We start from the raw sequence: 19,275 nt of genomic DNA, 5'->3' as shown, positions 1-19,275 counted from the left end.
TTCATAAATGGCCACAGCGACAAGACCGAGTGGAGTAGCTCTCCTGGTTGATGGATTATTGGTGCGTGTCTCTTCCAGTCATCGCATTTTCGTACAAAGTCCTTCATATCTTTCTCCATTTCAGTCCAATAATTGCCGGCCCTGATTAATTTTTGGACCAAAGATTTTGCCCCCGAATGATTCCCGCAAGTGCCTTCGTGAACTTCTCCCAAGGCTTATTTGGTATCTTCTAGCCCCAAGCATCTGGATAGTGGGACGTCGAACGTTCTCCTGAACAATGTCCCTTCGAGCAAGCTAAATCTGGCAGCCTTGGTACACAGTGCTCTCGATTCCTTTGGATCCGAGGGCAATTTCCTAGTTTTCAAGTAGTCTATGTACTTATTCCTCCATTCCCAGGTTAAACTCGTTGAGTTTACTTAGGCGTGGCCTTCTTCTACCACTAAATTCATGAGTTGTACTACTATTCCCGAGCTGAATTCATCGTCATCAACCGATGACCCCAAGTTAGCCAGAGCATTGGCCTCGTTGTTCTGATCTTGGGGCACGTGTTTTAGAGTCCATTCCTTGAATTGATGCAGCATTACCTGTACTTTGTCTAAATACCTTCGCATTCGTTCCTTTTTCACTTCGAATATCCCATTGACTTGATTTACCATAAGGAGTGAATCACATTTAGCTTTGATCACCTCGTCCCCAAGGCTTTTAGCCAATTTGAGACCTGCAATCATGGCCCATACTCGGCTTTATTGTTAGTCAATTTCACAGTTCTATTATACTACCTAACTACATTCCCCGTAGGTGGTTTCAGCACGATACCGAGCCTGTACCCCTTCACGTGTGAGGCACCATCCATAAAAAGGGTCTAAATTCCCAAGGTAGTCCCCGAGGTTAACAATAATTCCCTTTTGACTTCGGGCACTAAAACCGACGTAAAGTGGCCGCGAAGTCTACCAAAATTTGAGATTTTATGGCGGTTCGGGGTCGATACTCGATATCGTACTCGTTGATTTCGATAGCTGATTTGGCCAACCAACCCGAGAGCTTGGGTTTGTGCATGATGTTCCTCAGTGGTTAATAGGTTACGACACATATGGGATGGCATTGATAGTATGGTTTTAACTTTCTGGAGGCGATTAGCAAAGCGAGCGCCAATTCTCCAAGCGAGGATACCTTGTTTTGGCCTTGCCTAGAGTTCTACTAACATAGTAAATAGGAAATCGTGTACCTTCCTCTTCCCGGACTAAGACTCCACTTACCGCCACCTCGGAGACTACCAGGTAAAGGACAACTGTTCATCCGCCTTCGGAGTGTCGAGCAGGGGCGGACTGGAAAGGTACCGTTTGAGTTCTTCCAAAGCTTGTTGGCATTTCGGGGTCCATGAAGAGTTATTCGTCTTCTTCAACAGTGAAAAGAACTGATGGCTTTTGTTTGAGGACCTCGATATGAACCGGCCCAGGGCGGCTATACGCCTGGTCAGCCTCTGAATGACCTTGACTTTTTCTATCATGGTGATGCCTTCTATGGCTTTGATTTTGTCAGGATTAATCTCGATCCCTCGATTGGATACCATGAACCCGAGGAACTAGCCGGATCCGACCCCGAATGTGCACTTTTTCTGGTTCAGCTTCATATTGTATCTCTTCAATATGTTAAAAGTTTTCGATAAATGTTTTAAATAGTCCTCTGCTCGCATGGACTTGACTAACCTGTCATTAATATAAAATTCCATTGATTTTCATATTTGTTCTTCAAACATCCTGTTTACTAGGCATTGATAGGTGGCACCGACATTCTTCAATCCGAACGACATTACCTTATAACAATAGGTGCCGTATTTAGTGATGAGGGAAGTCTTTTCTTGATTGCCCGAGTCCATCTGAATTTGGTTGTACCCGGAATAAGCATCGAGAAAGCTGAGTATCTCATGCCCGACCATCGCGTCGATCATCCGATAGATGTTAGGCAAAGGAAAAGAATCCTTAGGGCATGTCTTGTCCATATCTTTGTAATCCACACACATTATTAGCTTTTTTCTTTTATTAGGTACTACCACTACGTTAGCTAACCAGTTTGGGTATTTAACTTCCCGAATGGACCCTATCTCAAGGAGTTTAGATACCTCGTCCTTGATGAACGTATGCTTAACCTCAGACTGAGGTTTCTTTTTCTGCTTAACCGGATGGAACTTCGGGTCCAGACTCAAATTATAAGTGGTTACCTCAGGTGAGATCCGTGTCATGTCAAGGTAGGACCAAGCGAAATAATTTATGTTAGCTATAAGAAATTCAATAAATTTTTCCCGAGCTCGAGGGTTAACCTCGTGCCCAGGTATACTTCCGATCGGGTAAATGTTCGATTAATATGACATGCTCCAGCTCCTCGACTGTCGATTTGGTGGCATCAGAGTCATTAGGAGCTATGAACGATCTAAGAACTACGTAATCATCCTCCCCGTCTACTCCTCGTTCTCCCGGTTTGGTCGGGACTGGTATCGTTAATTGCTATTTAAGTTCTTCATTCCTAGTCGGCTCTGTGTTCTTTGATGTCGAGACCACGGGCACCGAGATCAACTCGTTGACTGCGAACATTTCCTTTGCAGTCGGCTGCTCTCCATAGACCGTCTTGATTCCTCCGGACATAAGGAACTTCAGTGTCTGGTGTAAGGTTGAGGGTCCCACCCTTATATTATAAACCCATGGCCTTTCGAATAGGGCGTTGTACCTCATATCCCCTTCGATCACGTAGAATTTTGTCTCTTGGATCATCCTGGCGGTATTCACTAGGAGGGTTATTTCTCCTTTAGTAGTTTCACATGCCATGTTAAATCTATTCAACACCCGAACCGCCGGCACTATTTGGTCTTGTAACCCCAACTGCTCTATGACCCTCAATCTGATGATGTTGGCCGATCTACATGGATCAATCAACACGCGTTCAAATCGAGATTTATTGATAAGTGCGGATATTACCAGTGCATCATTATGAGGTTGTATGATGCCCTCGACATTTGTCGCTGAACAAAATGGTTCCCTCCGAGACGTAATCTCGGGTGCACTTTTCCCTCATGGTGGATACTTTAATGCGCTTTATCATTGGCCCCTAGGGGACATCGGCCCCTCTGATGATCATGTTGATGACGTGCTAAGGTTCTTCTTGTTCGGTTTGTTTGTTGGAGTCCCTGTTCTTGAAGTGGTTTTGGCTCGATCACTCGGAAATTCTCGGAGGTGTCCGTTATTAAACAACTGGGTAACTTCTTCTCTCAATTGTTTGTAGTCCTCGGTCCTGTGGTTATGAGTGCCATGATACTTACACATCAGGTTAGGGTCTCTCTGGGTAAGGTTGGTCTGCTATGGTTGAGGCTACTTGGTTTCCTTTATGAGCCCAATGGCTGATAGAATATTGGTTGCTTCCCTTCCACCGAGCGGCCCATCAAAACCATTTTTGCTCATCAGACCTCGGCTATTGGGCCCTTGATCGCTTTTATTTTCGTTCCTTGTAGAGTTGCGCCCGGACCTGTTTCCCCTTCAGTCTGTATTGTATGGTTGATACCGATCTCGGACCGGCCTTGATTCATGATCGACGACTCTCTTAGACTTGTCATCGGTTCTGATGGGATAAATGGACCTAGAAAGGGCTCCGAGGTTAGTGGTTCTCGACTTTGATTTTTGACTGGTACCTGTTGTGGACTTCAGCCCAAGTTACCACCGGGTACTCTACCAAATTTTATTTTAGCTGCTGCAAAGCCAAGGAGCTTTGGGGGTTAAGTCCTTGAGTGAATGCTTGGACGGACCAATCATTCGCAACCGGAGGCAAGTCCATCCCTTCTATTTGAAACCTTGACACGAACTCCCTGAGCATCTCGTTATCTCTTTGCTTAACCTTGAAAAGGTCCAATTTTCGGTCTCGACCTTGATGGCCCCGGCATGAGACTTCACAAAAGCATATGCGAGCATAGCGAACGAGTCAATGGAATTTGGGGGTAAGTTGTGGCACCATATCATTGATCCTTTTGATAGAGTTTCCCCAAACATCTTTAGCAACACCAACTCGATTTCTTCATCTTCCAAGACGTTCCCCTTGATGGCACATGTATAGGAGGTCACATGCTCGTTTGGATATGTGGTTCCATTGTACTTTGGAATATCGAGCATAGGAAACCTCTTCGGTAGGGGTGGGCATCGGTCGATTCGGTTCGGTTATGTATATTATCAGTTTAGCATATCTGTTATCGATTTACAAATTTGATAAATCGATAACCGTATCGGTTAATCGATTATCGATCATTATGGGTTCGATTATCGGTTTACCCGATAAGATAACTCAATCTATAGTTAAGCAAAAAAGAGAAGATAATTCTCTGGAGTTAAGCAAAAAAGAAAAGAATTCACATATAGTATACTACCCATTTCTACGTTTTGTCCAGTGGGCACAACTGAAATAGTACTAATTCTTCAACAACAGATGTCCAAATACATTAAGAATAATACAAAGTAGTAGCAATTTCACCTTAAAATTAACAAGTCCAACCATATAGTACTAACAATCCAAGATAAACTGGATGTTATTTGTCAAATACCTAACCAGAAAAAAGAAACCATACAACAAAACATTGATCTGTGCATGGGTAATACTAACACAGAAATAAAAAACACCTAGAAGGCAAGAAAATGTTGTCCTATTGTCAAAGCTCAATGTATTGTACAGAAGAATAATATTCAAAAATATACCCGAAACTAGCGAAGATTGTCGATTGAGAATTGATAAGTGCGAAAAGAAATTGGTAGTAGGTATAGGCTGCACAATGTGAGCTCACAAAATTAACAAACGAAAATAAAAAAATAAAGGATCATTAACAGTCAAAAATACTAATATGAAGATGAATTTTGCTATAGAAATTAAAAGCCTAATGTATAAGACTAAAAACTTATGCTACGAGTAACTAGTAAGGTCTATGAAGAATGAAGATGAAGCAACTGAAGAGTGCGGCTGGGAAAAAATAGGAGAGAATGAACTGAAGCCCTAGCATATGTATATACTTAGGGGTAAAGTCGTAATTTTATTAATTCTTATTGGGTTATCGGTTGACCCATTAACAAAATTGGCAAATCGAGGCCCGAACCGATAATCTAATAGTGAAGAAATTCTAAACCGTTACCGAACTGTTAACCCAATAACCCGATACCGATAACCTAATAAACAATTAACGGTTCCCGTTATCGGTTTTACCCGATATATGACAAGCCATACTCTTCGGTATCGGCTTTGGTGCAGCGCTCGGAGGGAAAGGATTTTGGATAAACTTCTTGGAATCTCGTCCTTTCAATATCGGAGGTACTCCCGGGATTTGATCGACCCTGGAATTATATGTCTCCACCTTCTTGTCGTTGGCCTCAATTTTCTTCTCACCTTCGTCAATGCTTTAAGTATTTTCATTATTTCGGGGTTGACCTCAGGCTCAGCTTCACCCGACCTCTTCGCGGTTTGTTCCTTTCTTTGGGTGCTCTCCCGGGACCGCTCGGGCTTGATCCCTACAGGGGGTAGCCTTGATTCTGTAGCTGCGCTACCGCTGCCTGTTGAGCCTGCAACATTTCAAAGATTAGCCACAGGCTTACCCCATCGCCTTCGCCTTCGGGCGTTTCACTAACTGTTGGTTGGGGGCCTCCACAAACGCTATTTTCGGGGTCAGTTGATAGGTTGATGTCGATAGCAACCTGTGAATCGGCGTTGCTTGTATCGGTGACTAGGACTTAGTTGGGATCAGCAGGGGGAACCTCATTGCTAGGCACCAGATTGTGGTTTTCGCTAATGATGGCTAGACTCAGCCTCAACGTTTAAGTGAGCAGACTGAAAATTTGACATTTTTAAGCTAACCTGAAATTAAGACATCAAAAAACAAGCGTAAAATAGAGTGTGTTATGAATATTTGTATCAAACCACCACTATTAAGCTTAGCCCCACGGTGGGCGCCAAACTGTTTACCCCCATAATAAATAACAATTGAATTTATACGCAGTTTTAAGGATATGTGGATAGATTTAACACAAATAATCAAGAATGTTAGGTAAAGGAGTTAAAGATAAAATGAATAACCAAATCAGTTATGACGTTAACGTCGGGCTCGAACTTAAGCTGAATAGTAGTTTTGTCCTCGACCGGACCCTTAATTCGAAGCCAAATATATATATGAAGAACAACAATTAAAATAAGAACTTTTGAATAGCTATGAAGCAGATAAATAAGTTTGTATTGCCTTGATACGCGTGTTACCATGTGTCTTATCAAAGAAAAACTTCCCTTTTATATAGTAGGAGAGTTTCATCCCTAGTACAATTCTAAAAAAGGTAAAATCCTCCCTTCTCATCAATTACTAATCCACTATCGATGTCGAGCGAGAACTGTGCCGTGATATCTGGTGGGACGCGGATATGACGGTCCTCTGTTAGTCGTATGCAACCGTTGTCATGCCTTCCGAAGTCTCGGAGATCGTTCTAGGTTCGGGGAAGCATTGTCTTATCAGTATTGGTGGCGAGCACTCCGTTTGGGCCTCGGTATGAGAAGTTCTCAGCTTCGATTCTAATCCCATGTAGTCATGTCCTTGCTTAGTTTGACCAACTCGGAAATCGGGATGTGTGTTAGCCCCGATTTTACCCATATACACCATGAGTGTGCTTTGTCTCAGCTAGTTCTAGGGAGAGTTAAAGGATCATAACCTTTCTTTTTCTTCAAGAGGTTAATTAATTAGTACATATATCTGATTATGGATAAGTTGTCTCTAAATTGGCACACCAGAAAAAACATAAGAAAGGCGATAAAAATAGACTAGTGTTATGAATAGAATTCTATTTAGAGTGAATGTCTATCTTGTAGAGAGTTTTAATTTGTGGCTAAGTCATTTTTCCCCTATAAATAGAGGGGTCTTACCCCATGGTAAATCATCCCAAAATTCAATAAGAATTACTATTTCTTTCTCTGCAATATTGTTCTTTTACTTTTATTATTTTATCTCACGTTATCAACACGAGACTCTATCGTATCAAGAAGATTAAGGTACAACTTTTCTCCTCTTTTAATTATGACTGATATTATGAAAAGAATGTTCGTTGCCCTTGAAATTTTGGGCAAGAACTATATGACATGGGTGTTGGATGCTGAAATCCATTTAGATGCAATGGGTCTTGGAGACACCATTAAAGACAATACTAAAGCATCCACCCAAGACTGTGCTAAGGCCTTGATTTTCTTGCGCCATCACCTTGATGAAGGGTTGAAAATAGAATATCTCACAGTCAAAGATCCACTTGTTTTGTGGAATGGCTTAAAGGAAAGATATGACAACTTAAAGTTGGTCACTCTTCCACAAGCACGATATGATTGGGCTCATCTGAGGCTCCAAGACTTTAAGTCTGTTTCTGAATATAATTCTGCAATGTTCAGAATTACTTCTAAATTGAAACTCTGTGGAGATACTATCACTGATTATGATATGCTTGAAAAAACGTTCACAGCGTTTCATGCCTCCAATATGGTCTTGCTACAACAATATAGAGAGAAAGGTTTCAAGAAGTACTCTGAGTTGATTTCTCTTCTCCTTGTAGCTGAGCGAAACAATGACTTGCTCATGAGAAATCACGAAATTCGACCCACTGGGTCTACACCATTGCCTGAAGTGGATGAGGTGTATTCCCATTATGCTAAGCGTGGAAAAGGCCATGTCCCTATTCGTGGTCGTGGTCGTGGCCGTGGACAAGGAAGAAATTTTCCTGGTGTTAATCATCCCCCAAAGAAAAATAACCACCAAAAGTGGAAAGGGAAAGATGAGAAACCAAAGGCAAATGGTTCAGAAACCGAATGTTATCGTTGCGGTGGAAAAGGCCATTGGGCAAATATTTATCGTGTACCAAGACATTTGGTTGAGCTTTATCAAGCATCTCTAAAGAACAAAGGCTCTGAAGCTAATTTTGTCTCTGACAATGATTTTGACATCACCCACTTGGATGTGACAGACTTCTTTGAGTGCCCTGATGGGAAAATAGACCACTTGATCGGTGATGGATCCGTGGTTAAAGATGATTGAGTAGTTTAATTTTTATTTTTGCCTATTCATAGTAGTTAGTGAATAAATATCATGTAATCATAGTTGTTTACATGAGTAGTAGTCATTAGTATCAATTAATATTATTTATTTTATGGAATAGTTTTAGTTCATTTTGATTAAATATAGTTCTAAGATTCATTTTATACAATGTTCCAATAATGGTATGAATACCTTTCTTATAGCTTCTTATATTGGAATGGCCTACCTTATAGGTAATTTGATTTAAAATAGAATATTAACTATCCTACTAAAACTAAAATGTAATAAGCCAGTGGAACATATGATTTCAAGAACATTAACGTAACGAAAACATATATTTATCGAACATGTAAGTATTCACGTTGTTAACAGTGATATGGACTGAATGGTATACCGTGTTCCCACTTCTATTTTGCTTTAAATTCATATAGGTACATGGTACTTTAGAAGAATTATTTTCAAAATCACTGTGTGGATATTTTAAACATGTTTAAAAGCACTATGGTAGTGTTTTTGTCTTGTGTTTATGATAATAGTACGGTTTTTTTCCTGAAAATACTAATGTTTATTCGTATATTTCTTTTGTATGTCAAACAATGGGAAGCAAATATGGATATTCCACAAAGCAAACTTGGATCAAAGTTCAATTGTAAAAATATTTATTTAATTGATTCATGTACACATACAATATTCAAAGAGAAGAAACATTTCTCTCATTTAAATATATGTAAGGCAGATGTTACTACAATTTCTGGTAGTAGTAAATTAATTGAAGGCTCTGGAAGAGCTACTATAACTCTGCCTAAGGGAACAATACTTATCATAGAGAATGCAATGTTCTCCTCTAAGTCCAAGAGGAACTTGTTGAGTTTTAAAGATATCCGTCGAAATGGATATCATATTGAGACAATAGATGAGAATAATCTTGAATATCTCATCATTACCAAGAATGTCTCTGGCCAAAAGAGGGTTATTGAGAAGTTCCCATCTTTATATTGTGGCCTGTATTGGACAAGAATTAGTGCAATTGAGGCACATTCTACCGTAAACCAAAAGGTTACTGATTCCAATACTTTTGTACTTTGGCATGATCGATTGGGACACCCTGGATCAATTATGATGAGACAAATTATAGAAAACTCAAATGGGCATTCATTAAAGAATTTAAAGATTCTTTTAAATAATGAATTTTCTTGCACTTCTTGTTATCTAGGCAAGTTAATTATTAGACCATCACCAACAAAGGTTGGAATTGCGTCCCCTGCATTTTTGGAACGTATACAAGGGGATATTTGTGGACCTATTCACCCACATAGTAGGTCGTTGAGATATTTTATGGTCTTAATAGATGCATCTTCTAGATGGTCCCATGTGTGCCTATTGTCATCTCGCAACCTCGCGTTTGCAAAATTAATGGCACAAATAATTCGATTACGGGCACAATTTCCCGATAATCCAATTAAGTCTATTAGACTTGATAATGCTGCTGAGTTTTCATCCCAAGCATTTAATGATTATTGCTTATCAATTGGGATAAAAGTGGAACATCTTGTAGCTCATGTTCACACTCAAAATGGTTTTGCAGAGTCTTTAATTAAACGTCTGCAATTGATAGTAAGACCATTACTCATGAAAACGAGGCTGCCCACTTCTGTTTGGGGTCATGCCATTTTGTATGCAGCAATTCTAGTTCGTCTCAGACCGACAAATTATTATAAATATTCCCTGTTGCAACTAGTTTTGGGTCATGAACCTAATATATCCCATTTAAGAATTTTTGGATGCGCAGTATATGTGCCTGTAGCACCGCCATATCGCACCAAAATGGGTCCCCAAAGAAGGTTAGGAATATATGTCGGGTTTGAATCGCCCTCTATTATTCGCTACCTCAAAACATTAACGGGGGATTTGTTTACTGCACGATTTGCAGACTGTCGATTCGATGAGACACTTTTCCCAAAATTAGGGGGAGAAGTTGGTGAAACCAAACGGGAAATTTTGTGGAAAAATCCATCATTATCTCATCTTGATTCACGTGCCTCTATTTGTGAAAAAGAGGTGCAAACGATTATCCATTTGCAAAGAATCGCAAATCAAATGCCAAATGCATTTACGGATTTGAAAAGGATAACAAATCACATATCCCTGCAGAGAATGTTCCAATCCGTATTGATGTCCCTATTGGTCTAGTGTCATAGCTAATGAGTCAAAAGCACGCCTAAAACGTGGCAGACCATTAGGTTCCAAAGATCGAAATCCTAGAAAAAGGAAAACAAATGATCAAAATGACACTATGAAAGAACCTCATGAAGAAATCCACGATTTAATAAATTCTGAGATTCATGAGGAATCCACTAAGCCCGAGGCTCAAGAAAATAAGGAACTATCAATAAATCCAATCGATATTGAGATAAAGTTGAATCGAGTGGATATAGTGGTGGATTATGTCTTTGCATATAATGTTGCATCTAGAATTATGCAATAAAGTGAGGATCTTGAACCTCAATCTGTTAAAGAATGTCGACAAAGACTTGATTGGCCAAAATGGCAAGAAGCAATTCAATCAGAGTTGAACTCACTTGGAAAACGTGAAGTTTTTGGGCCTGTAGTCCAAACACCTAATGGTGTTAAGCCTGTTGGCTATAAATGGGTTTTTGTACGTAAGAGAAATGAGAAAAACGAGGTACAAAGATATAAGGCATGCCTTGTTGCACAAGAATTTTCACAAAGGCCTGGTGTCGATTATGAAGAGACATATTCACCCGTTATGGATGCTATAACGTTCCGGTATCTCATTAGTTTTGTTATTCATGAAAAGCTTGACATGCATTTAATGGATGTGGTTACCGCCTACCTTTATAGCTCACTTGATAATGAGATATACATGAAAATTCCCGAAGGATTTAAAATGCCTAAAGCAAATAATTCAAAGTCCCGTGAAATGTTTTCAATCAAATTGCAAAGATCGTTGTATGGTCTAAAGCAATTAGGACGAATGTGGTATAATCGTCTTAGTGAGTATTTATTAAAGGAAGGCTATATAAATGATGTCATTTGCCCATGTGTTTTTATAAAGAAAACAACATCGGAATTTGTTATACTTGCCGTATATGTTGATGACATAAACCTTATTGGAACTCCTATAGAACTCCAAAAGGCAATTGATTATTTAAAGAAGGAATTCGAGATGAAAGATCTCGAAAAGAAAAAATTATGTCTTGGTTTGCAAATTGAACATTTGGCAAACGGAATTTTTGTTCATCAATCTGCCTACATAGAAAAGGTATTGAAACGGTTTTACATGGATGGAGCACATCCATTAAGTACTCCGATGGTTGTTCGATCACTTGATGTGAATAAGGATTTATTCCGGCGTCAAGAAGAGAATGAAGAGCTACTTGGTCCTGAAGTACCATATCTTAGTGCAATTGGTGTATTAATGTATCTTGCTAATATTACAAGGCCTGACATAACTTTTTCAGTTAATGTCTTAGCAAGATATAGCTCTGCTCCTACAAGGAGACATTGGAATGGAATCAAACACATATTGCGGTATCTAAAAGGGACTACCGATATGAGCTTATTTTATGGCAACAATTGCAGTCCCGATCTGGTTGGTTATGCCGATGCTGGGTATTTATCTGACCCACACAAGGCTCGGTCTCAAACAGGTTATGTGTTTACCTGTGGAGGCACTGCCATATCTTGGCGATCGACTAAGCAATCAATTGTGGCTACTTCATCTAATCATGCTGAGATAATTGCTATTCATGAAGCAGGTCGAGAGTGTGTGTGGTTGAGGTCTATGACATTTTATTTGAGACAAATGTGGTTTGAAATGTGACAAGTTACCCACAATTTTGTATGAAGATAATGCAGCATGCATAGCTCAATTGAAGCGAGGATTCATAAAAGGAGATAGAACAAAGCATATTTCACCAAAGTTATTTTTCACACATGATCTTCAAAAGAATGGTGATATCAATGTGCAACAGATTCGCTCAAGTGATAACATGGCTGATTTGTTCACAAAATCTCTACCAACGTCAACCTTCAAGAAGCTAGTGTACAAAATCGGGATGCGAAGGCTCAAGGATGTGAATTGATGCTCTCATCAGGGGGAGTTAATGCGCGTTGCACTCTTTTTCCCTTACAAAGTTTTGTCCCACGGGGTTTTCCTTGCAAGGTTTTTAACGAGGCAACCAAAAGGCGTATTATTAAACATGTGTACTCTTTTTCCTTTTCTAGAATGTTTTTTTCCCATTGGGTTTTATTTTAGTTAAGGTTTTAATGAGGCACATTACTTATCGAGTAGACATTCAAGAGGGAGTGTTATGAATAGAATTCTATTTAGAGTGAATGTCTATCTTGTAGAGAGTTTTACTTTGTGGCTAAGTCATTTTTCCCCTATAAATAGAGGGGTCTTACCCCATTATAAATCATCCCAAAATTCAATAAGAATTACTCTCTCTTTCTCTACAATATTGTTCTTTTACTTTTATTATTTTATCTCAACTAGTGTATTTATTTCCTCAACTGAATGCCAATAATTTTATCTTTATTTAAAATAATATATATTCTTTCATTTTTCATAGTATCGAGCTTTATTCACTAGTTTTTATTATTATTTCTCATCTATTTACTGGTTCTTTAACCTGCGCCAGAAACTATTTACATCTGATAGTCGAAAAAGTGTATAAAACTTGTATAATTTTTGTATATAACATACATAATGTATATATATACAAAAAATATACAAATTTTATATATTTTTTTGACTATTATTTTTATAGCGGCTATACAATGTCATTTTTAAAAAAAGTAACGTGTATCCTTAATCGCTTCAGCTACAACCTAACATGTCGTTTCTTTAATTCTTTTAAATATTTTTATGTATTCTGCTTGTTCTACGATCATCTTGACTGAGAATAAGAGTTTTGACCTTGTGGCCTGTGAGGTTATCGTTTTGTAATTACAAATGCTTTCAGTATTTATGATAGAGAAAAATGATGAGGGGCCAATTAGATCTTGGATTCCATTAAGTTAGTAGACATTTCATTTCCACTAATCAGAGATGCAGTTATTTATGGCATAGCATCATCCCTTGTAGTAGTTGTACAATATGATAGGATTAGCACCCTATAAGTTAAAGCATTAATTAGCACCATACATGCAAATATTTCACTGGGAAAAAGGAATGTTTCCAATCTAATTGAGGTCTGTCATCCAGGAAAATGCAACTGGACTCCTCACTTGATTTTCAGCATTTTCCCATGAAATCCAACCAAATGCATTCCCTGTTTTAGCACCTTTCTTGGACACAAATGTGACTGTGTAATGGAGTTTTTCTCCTACTTTCTTGAATACAAGCTTTGGCGGCTTCACAGTCGCTGTAACAGATGAAGGAGCATCTATGGCTACTTCATACACAGACTCTGCAGCTCCAACATTGGTCACTTCCCGAGTGTAACGAACAACTCGTGTTGAGTTAATCCCAAACAAGACCGAGAACGAGGGGTAATTGATCTGCCCAGCGTCTGCAAACTTGTTTGCACAAGTGAAGTTGACTCTTTTGACAATAGCTTGTATTTGATCCATAGGGTAGTCCAAGGAGCACAAGAACTTGATATGATCCTGAATTCTAATGTCGTACACGAGTCCTGGGGAGAGTGCTTTCTGGGGATTTACATGGCCTGATCCATGAGCCAATGGATTGGAAAATATACCGTCCTCTGCAGAATCACGAAATGAGGAGTTGGTGTTATCTTGATTGTACGCAGTTGTCATGATTGCTGATTTAATCGCGCTTGGACTCCATTCTGGATGTACAGCTTTTATCAATGCAGCAACTCCTGTAACATGAGGACAAGCCATAGAAGTGCCAGAAATGATATTGAATGAAGTCTTTCGCGTATCAACATCAAGTGAAGTTGGCCCTACATTTTCAGGCCAAGCTGCCAAGATATTCACTCCAGGACCAATGACATCAGGCTTTAATATCTGAGGAGCAATTGCATTTGGCCCTCTTGAGCTAAATCCAGCGACAACTGGGGATGGTTTAACTTTCACCACTGTCCCAAGAAAAGTAAAATCAACTGTTGGATTGCTTTCTGTTTTCACATATTCTCTTATTACATCCCCCACCTTCCTCCCAACAGCCACTGCAGGCAATAATTGGCTATCCGCGACTAACTCCTCTCCTGTTTCGGGTGTATTGGCTAATATCATACCTATTCCATTTGCTTCCTTCACTACCAGTCCCTTCTCAACTCTATCATTAGCCCCCCGGTCACATAATACTACTTTTCCACGAACCACATTTGGATCAAGCGAACCACGTAAGCACAAATTGCTAGACGAGTTGTTTCCTTTTGGGTAAATTAAGCTCAGTGATTTATTTTCCATTTCTTTTCCACTATACAACGACACACCTTGAAGTCTTTGGCCATTACCCAAAGTAACAAAAGCAGGAAAGTCTCGGTCAAGAGTTGCAGCACCAACAGTAATTACCCATGGAGCCGTGTTCACAACTGTTGATATCCTAGGACCATCATTCCCGGCTGAACACGACACAAGAATGCCTTTCTCAATAGCAGCGAAAGCACCTAGAGCAATGGCATCGTTGTAATATGTTGTTGCATTATTAGACAATGACACGGACAATACATCAACACCATCCATAATAGCACGGTCGAAGGCAGCAAGAATATCAGAGCCAGCACAAGTTTCATTCCAGCACACTTTGTAGCTCGCTATACGGGCTTGTGGTGCCATCCCTCGTGCAGTCCCTTTCGCATAGCCAAAGAGACTAGCATTTGCCACAATGGATCCTGCATGCAATATGAGTTCAACTGAATCCAGCCTTTTTGACACGATATATATATACACACGAGAATAATTACTAACTTTCAATAAATAGCACGTAATTTATTAAATGCATCAAGTTTAAATCTTGAATAGGCCACTACCTGCAGCTGTGCTCGCAGTATGAGTGCCATGACCGTTATGGTCCCGGGGCGATTCAATCTCCTCAGAGCAGCTGCTAGAGGCCTTACAACCTTTAACAAAATACTGAGCACCAATAAGTTTCTTATTGCAACGCACATTCGGGTCGAAATCAGGTGCCGATTGGCATTCACCACGCCATCTAGACGGCACATTAGACATGCCCACATCACTAAAACTTTTAGACTCGGGCCAAATTCCACTATCAAGAACTCCAATAATAACATCTTGAGCAGCATTATTTAATTCTGGTAAAGTACGTCCAGCCCATGAATTGAGATTATCGAGGCCAAGAAATTCAGGGGTACGGGTTGTTTGAAGGGTGTAAAAAGTGTCTTCATAGACATTAACGACAGAATCAGATTGGCGGAGTAAATCAACTTCATGGGGATAAAGACTTGCAGCAAAACCGTGAGAGGCAATGTCGTAAGTGTAGAGAAGAGAATTTTTATTTGAAGAAGTGAGAGACTGGAGATAGGATTTGTACCATTGATGGTGAGTAGAGAAAGAAGGAGGTTTGAGGTGATGTTTCATGTGTACAATGTAGGTTTTTTTGGTGGGAATTGCAGCCATTGATGAGTGGAGAAAGAGAAGTAGAATGGTGTACAACAAAATTACTGCTCCCATTAGTAAAGAAAACAGAAGAGGATGAAAATGATACTGACGAAATAAACAAAGAAGATGAGCAAACTGTGTGTGAAAGAGAGAAAAGGAGGGGTTTTTATTTTCAGTTACCACCTTATTTTAAGTCAAATTTTGACCCTGAAATTATATATCTTGAGATTAGGATGAACTTTGGTTTGAAGTGTATAATTGATTCCCTTTTTTATGTCTTCAGGTATATGGTTGCGGATATACTTTATCATTCAATTGAGTTTGACCATATTTTATACTTTCTCCATTTTGATCCTACATGGTGATGTTTGCTTCGTCGAAGAGGTTTTAGGGGAATAGAAAAGATTTTAAGACTTATGTTCGTGTGGTTATAAAATATATTATTACAAATAAAATAAAAGTTTTAAAGTTAAAAATTATGTCATAGAAATGGGTGATTCTTCTTTTTTAGACTCTTTTTAAAATAAAACAGCAAGAGTAATAATTAGTTTAAGTAGATGCATTGACTTATGTTCTTAAATAATAGTGATGAATTTCTTTATCGACAGATGCCACCAATTTACTCTCGTTAGCTTAAGTTGAAAATTAAACTGTGTATATTTATTCTAGCCAAAATACCTTACTACTCCCTAAACTTGACATGGATTATTAGTTACAGCCTTAAATTATTTGTGATCTTAATTACCCCTCAATTTGGCCTTTTGAGAGCCAGTACCCCCTGAATGCTGATGTGGCAAAGAGTATGGGTGCACTCGCCTACCACGTGGATTATTCTGTATATGTAAAATTTTTATAAAAAATAAAATATATTTTTACCTTTATAAGTATGTTACTTTTTTAGATAATTTTGTTCGAATCCAATTTTCCGAATGCTTTTTTCTATGACAGTGCTGTTCAGGTCAATTTACTCATACCTTGATAAGTTGTATACATTCCTTAAAATCGGCGAAGTATAAAACACATAAATTATATGTGTGCAATGCCTGGGGTCTATGTGCTTCAATGAGGAATAAAGAAATTAGAGTTCATTTTACTTAAGCTGAGAGATTCAAAATAGAATGCTAAATGTGTTTAGTAGTCTAAAGTCTAAACTGGGGAATTAGGGGAAAGTGAATTAAATCCAATTATAACTACAGAGTCTGTCGAGCTCAGGGCGAATTAAATGGGATGAGATAGTCATAAACGTTGCATGAGATAAGGACATAATTAATTTGACTACAAGATTTAGGTAGAAATGACAATCATGTGGCCACTTTAAAAGAACTGTTACTTAGAAATTAGTTAGTGCGTCCTGAACTTTAGTTTTCTGTTCAATTTTTTGGGATAAAAATGTCCTGCATTATCCTGAAATTAAGGTTTTAGTTTAAAATTCAAGACAAAATAAGTACCGACTGATCCCTAAATGACATCCCTGAAAATACCTATTTGTGCACTTGGTTTATTTTTTCCTCTCCTTTAGCTTTTTTTACTTTTGACTTTTACTTTTTTTTCTTCTAATTTGCCAGTAGTTATTACGAGGCTTTAACCGTTCATTGAGATTTTGTGTGTGTGTGTGTTTGGGAGGGAGAAGGGAAGGGGGGGGGGGGGTGTTGTTGCAATATGAAAAACTAGATGGCTCAGAAAATTAAAATTAAATCTTGATGTATGAAACTTTAACATAAAAACGAAAAATATATGCTGTCAATGATTTTACTTCAAATTGTATCAAGATTATTAGATTGCACGAAATGAAATTTTCGATCGAAGACTTCATTCCGAAGGGATATGATACAGTTTCCTCTACCGAGAATCAGATTCATTTGAAAATAACAGAATGGCAGCTTTTGGTAATTATAAAATGCTAAAACTCAATTAGTTCTTCTATATATAAGCTACGTTCGAGCATAAATATTCCACAGGCGAAAGCGCACACAAATAATAGCTACCAATCTAACATTTCATAATTTAAGAGTTAATTTGAATAAATTTGTTTACACTTAAAATCGGATAACAATTGAATTTATATGCGGTTTTAAGGATACGTGATGTAACTTGATACAAATTGAAAAAACAGATTAATACTGAGATTAATGATAAGAAAATAAAGACAAACCATCCAAATTGAAAAGTCTTAGCCTTGAAGTTTGATCACCCTCGAGCAAGAAAGTGCCTCAATCGATATCAAAACAAAATCACAAGATAATAAGAACTAGAAATAATAGTGTATTGCCTTTTGATGCATATTACAATGCGTGTTACAAATGATCAGATCCCTTTATATAGTAAGGGAATCCTACTTTAGATACAATTCTACAAAAGGTAAGAAATCTCATGATTAGCTAATCAGTGGGTCTCTTGCGGATAGTGCCGAGATTTCCGTCGTGCCGTGATATCCGACCGGTCACGGATATTACAGCCTTCCGTTATTCGGTCCGATAGTATTTCCTCGAGCTTGATCGGGGACGAGGTTGGTTCCGGAGTTACAAGCTCGATGATATATTCTAACTTCGTACCTTGATCCAGAATCGATCTCCAAACCATCTCATTTCAGTCTCGATCTTTCGTGCAGCATGCGAGCCCGGTTTCAACCATATACAGATAGTCCCCTCATTTTTCCGAGAGTTAATGACGAGAAACGATTGTGAGCACGTGATTTTTGTTTTGCGCGACAATCGCTCCAAAAGAATAAAAAAATAATAACAATTGGTCTTGCTGTACAATTTTTGGATTTCTGTACGGCACTTTGTTAATTATTTGTGACTTTTGCCCATTTTTATTTTTATTTTTATTTAAAAACAAAATACAAAAGATGTGTGTGTCATGCATAATTCGAACCGTAATCCGGTTGTTAAATAGAAAATCATAAATAGGCATCCTCGTCCGTGATTTTTGTATTGTTTGATTTTACCTGTTTTGAAATATTTTAATGTGTGTGCAAATAATTGTATTAAGTGTGTATTTAATTTTAATTTGATTTTGCTTAGGTTTGTTTTTAAAATAAAGAAGAAAAAAGAAATAAAAAAAAATCTTCTTCTTCCGGACTTGGGCCAATTTTAAATAAATTGGCCCAAAACAAACTCAGCCCAAAACCAGGCCTGCCCGGTCCACACCAGCTAAACACCAGAGCGTCCAAACGACGTCGTGTTAATCCAGGTTGATCTGGGCCGTTGATCTCAGATTGATCAACGGCCAAGATCACCTCCCCATAACCCACTGATGACCCCGACCCGTTTCCACCCGGATCAACCCAAACCCTCTAAAAGATGAAACGACACCGTTTCCTTCGAGCTGAAGGATCCTGGCCCTTCATCGCATCTCATCCAACGGCCAGGATCCACCTACCCACTAACTATATAAGCCGTTAACCTTACCCTGCCCCCCTATCCAATACCCCAGCTTCCGTCTTCACCTTCTTCCCCATCAAACCCTAGAGCCGCCCCTGTATCCTTCACCATGAAAACCGGCGGCATGAACGCCGGTGACCTTCACCTTAACACCCTAGAATCCCCTGGCCATCCTAAACATAGATCTGTTAACTACTTAACTCAAATACCATCCCACCTTCTCGAATCTTCATTTGAAGATTCGAGTTAAAACTCGAT

At 38.8% G+C, this 19,275-nt stretch overlaps 1 protein-coding gene across 1 annotated transcript; it reads right to left on the bottom strand.

The window, feature by feature from the left end:
* Positions 1–13,142: 13,142 nt before the first annotated feature.
* Positions 13,143–15,910, bottom strand: LOC107762633 (subtilisin-like protease SBT1.8). The gene is made up of 2 exons (XM_016581002.2): positions 15,043–15,910; positions 13,143–14,904 (listed from the first exon to the last, which is right to left on the bottom strand). The coding sequence occupies exons 1-2, from the start codon at positions 15,704–15,706 to the stop codon at positions 13,283–13,285; spliced, it is 2,286 nt and encodes a 761-aa protein (XP_016436488.1). The 5' UTR covers positions 15,707–15,910; the 3' UTR covers positions 13,143–13,282.
* Between the last annotated feature and the right edge of the window lie 3,365 nt (positions 15,911–19,275).

This window comes from Nicotiana tabacum, chromosome 1 (assembly GCF_000715075.1).
Source record: "Nicotiana tabacum cultivar K326 chromosome 1, ASM71507v2, whole genome shotgun sequence".
Classification (NCBI taxonomy): domain Eukaryota; kingdom Viridiplantae; phylum Streptophyta; class Magnoliopsida; order Solanales; family Solanaceae; genus Nicotiana; species Nicotiana tabacum.
This window is presented reverse-complemented; position numbering and strand designations above follow the sequence as displayed.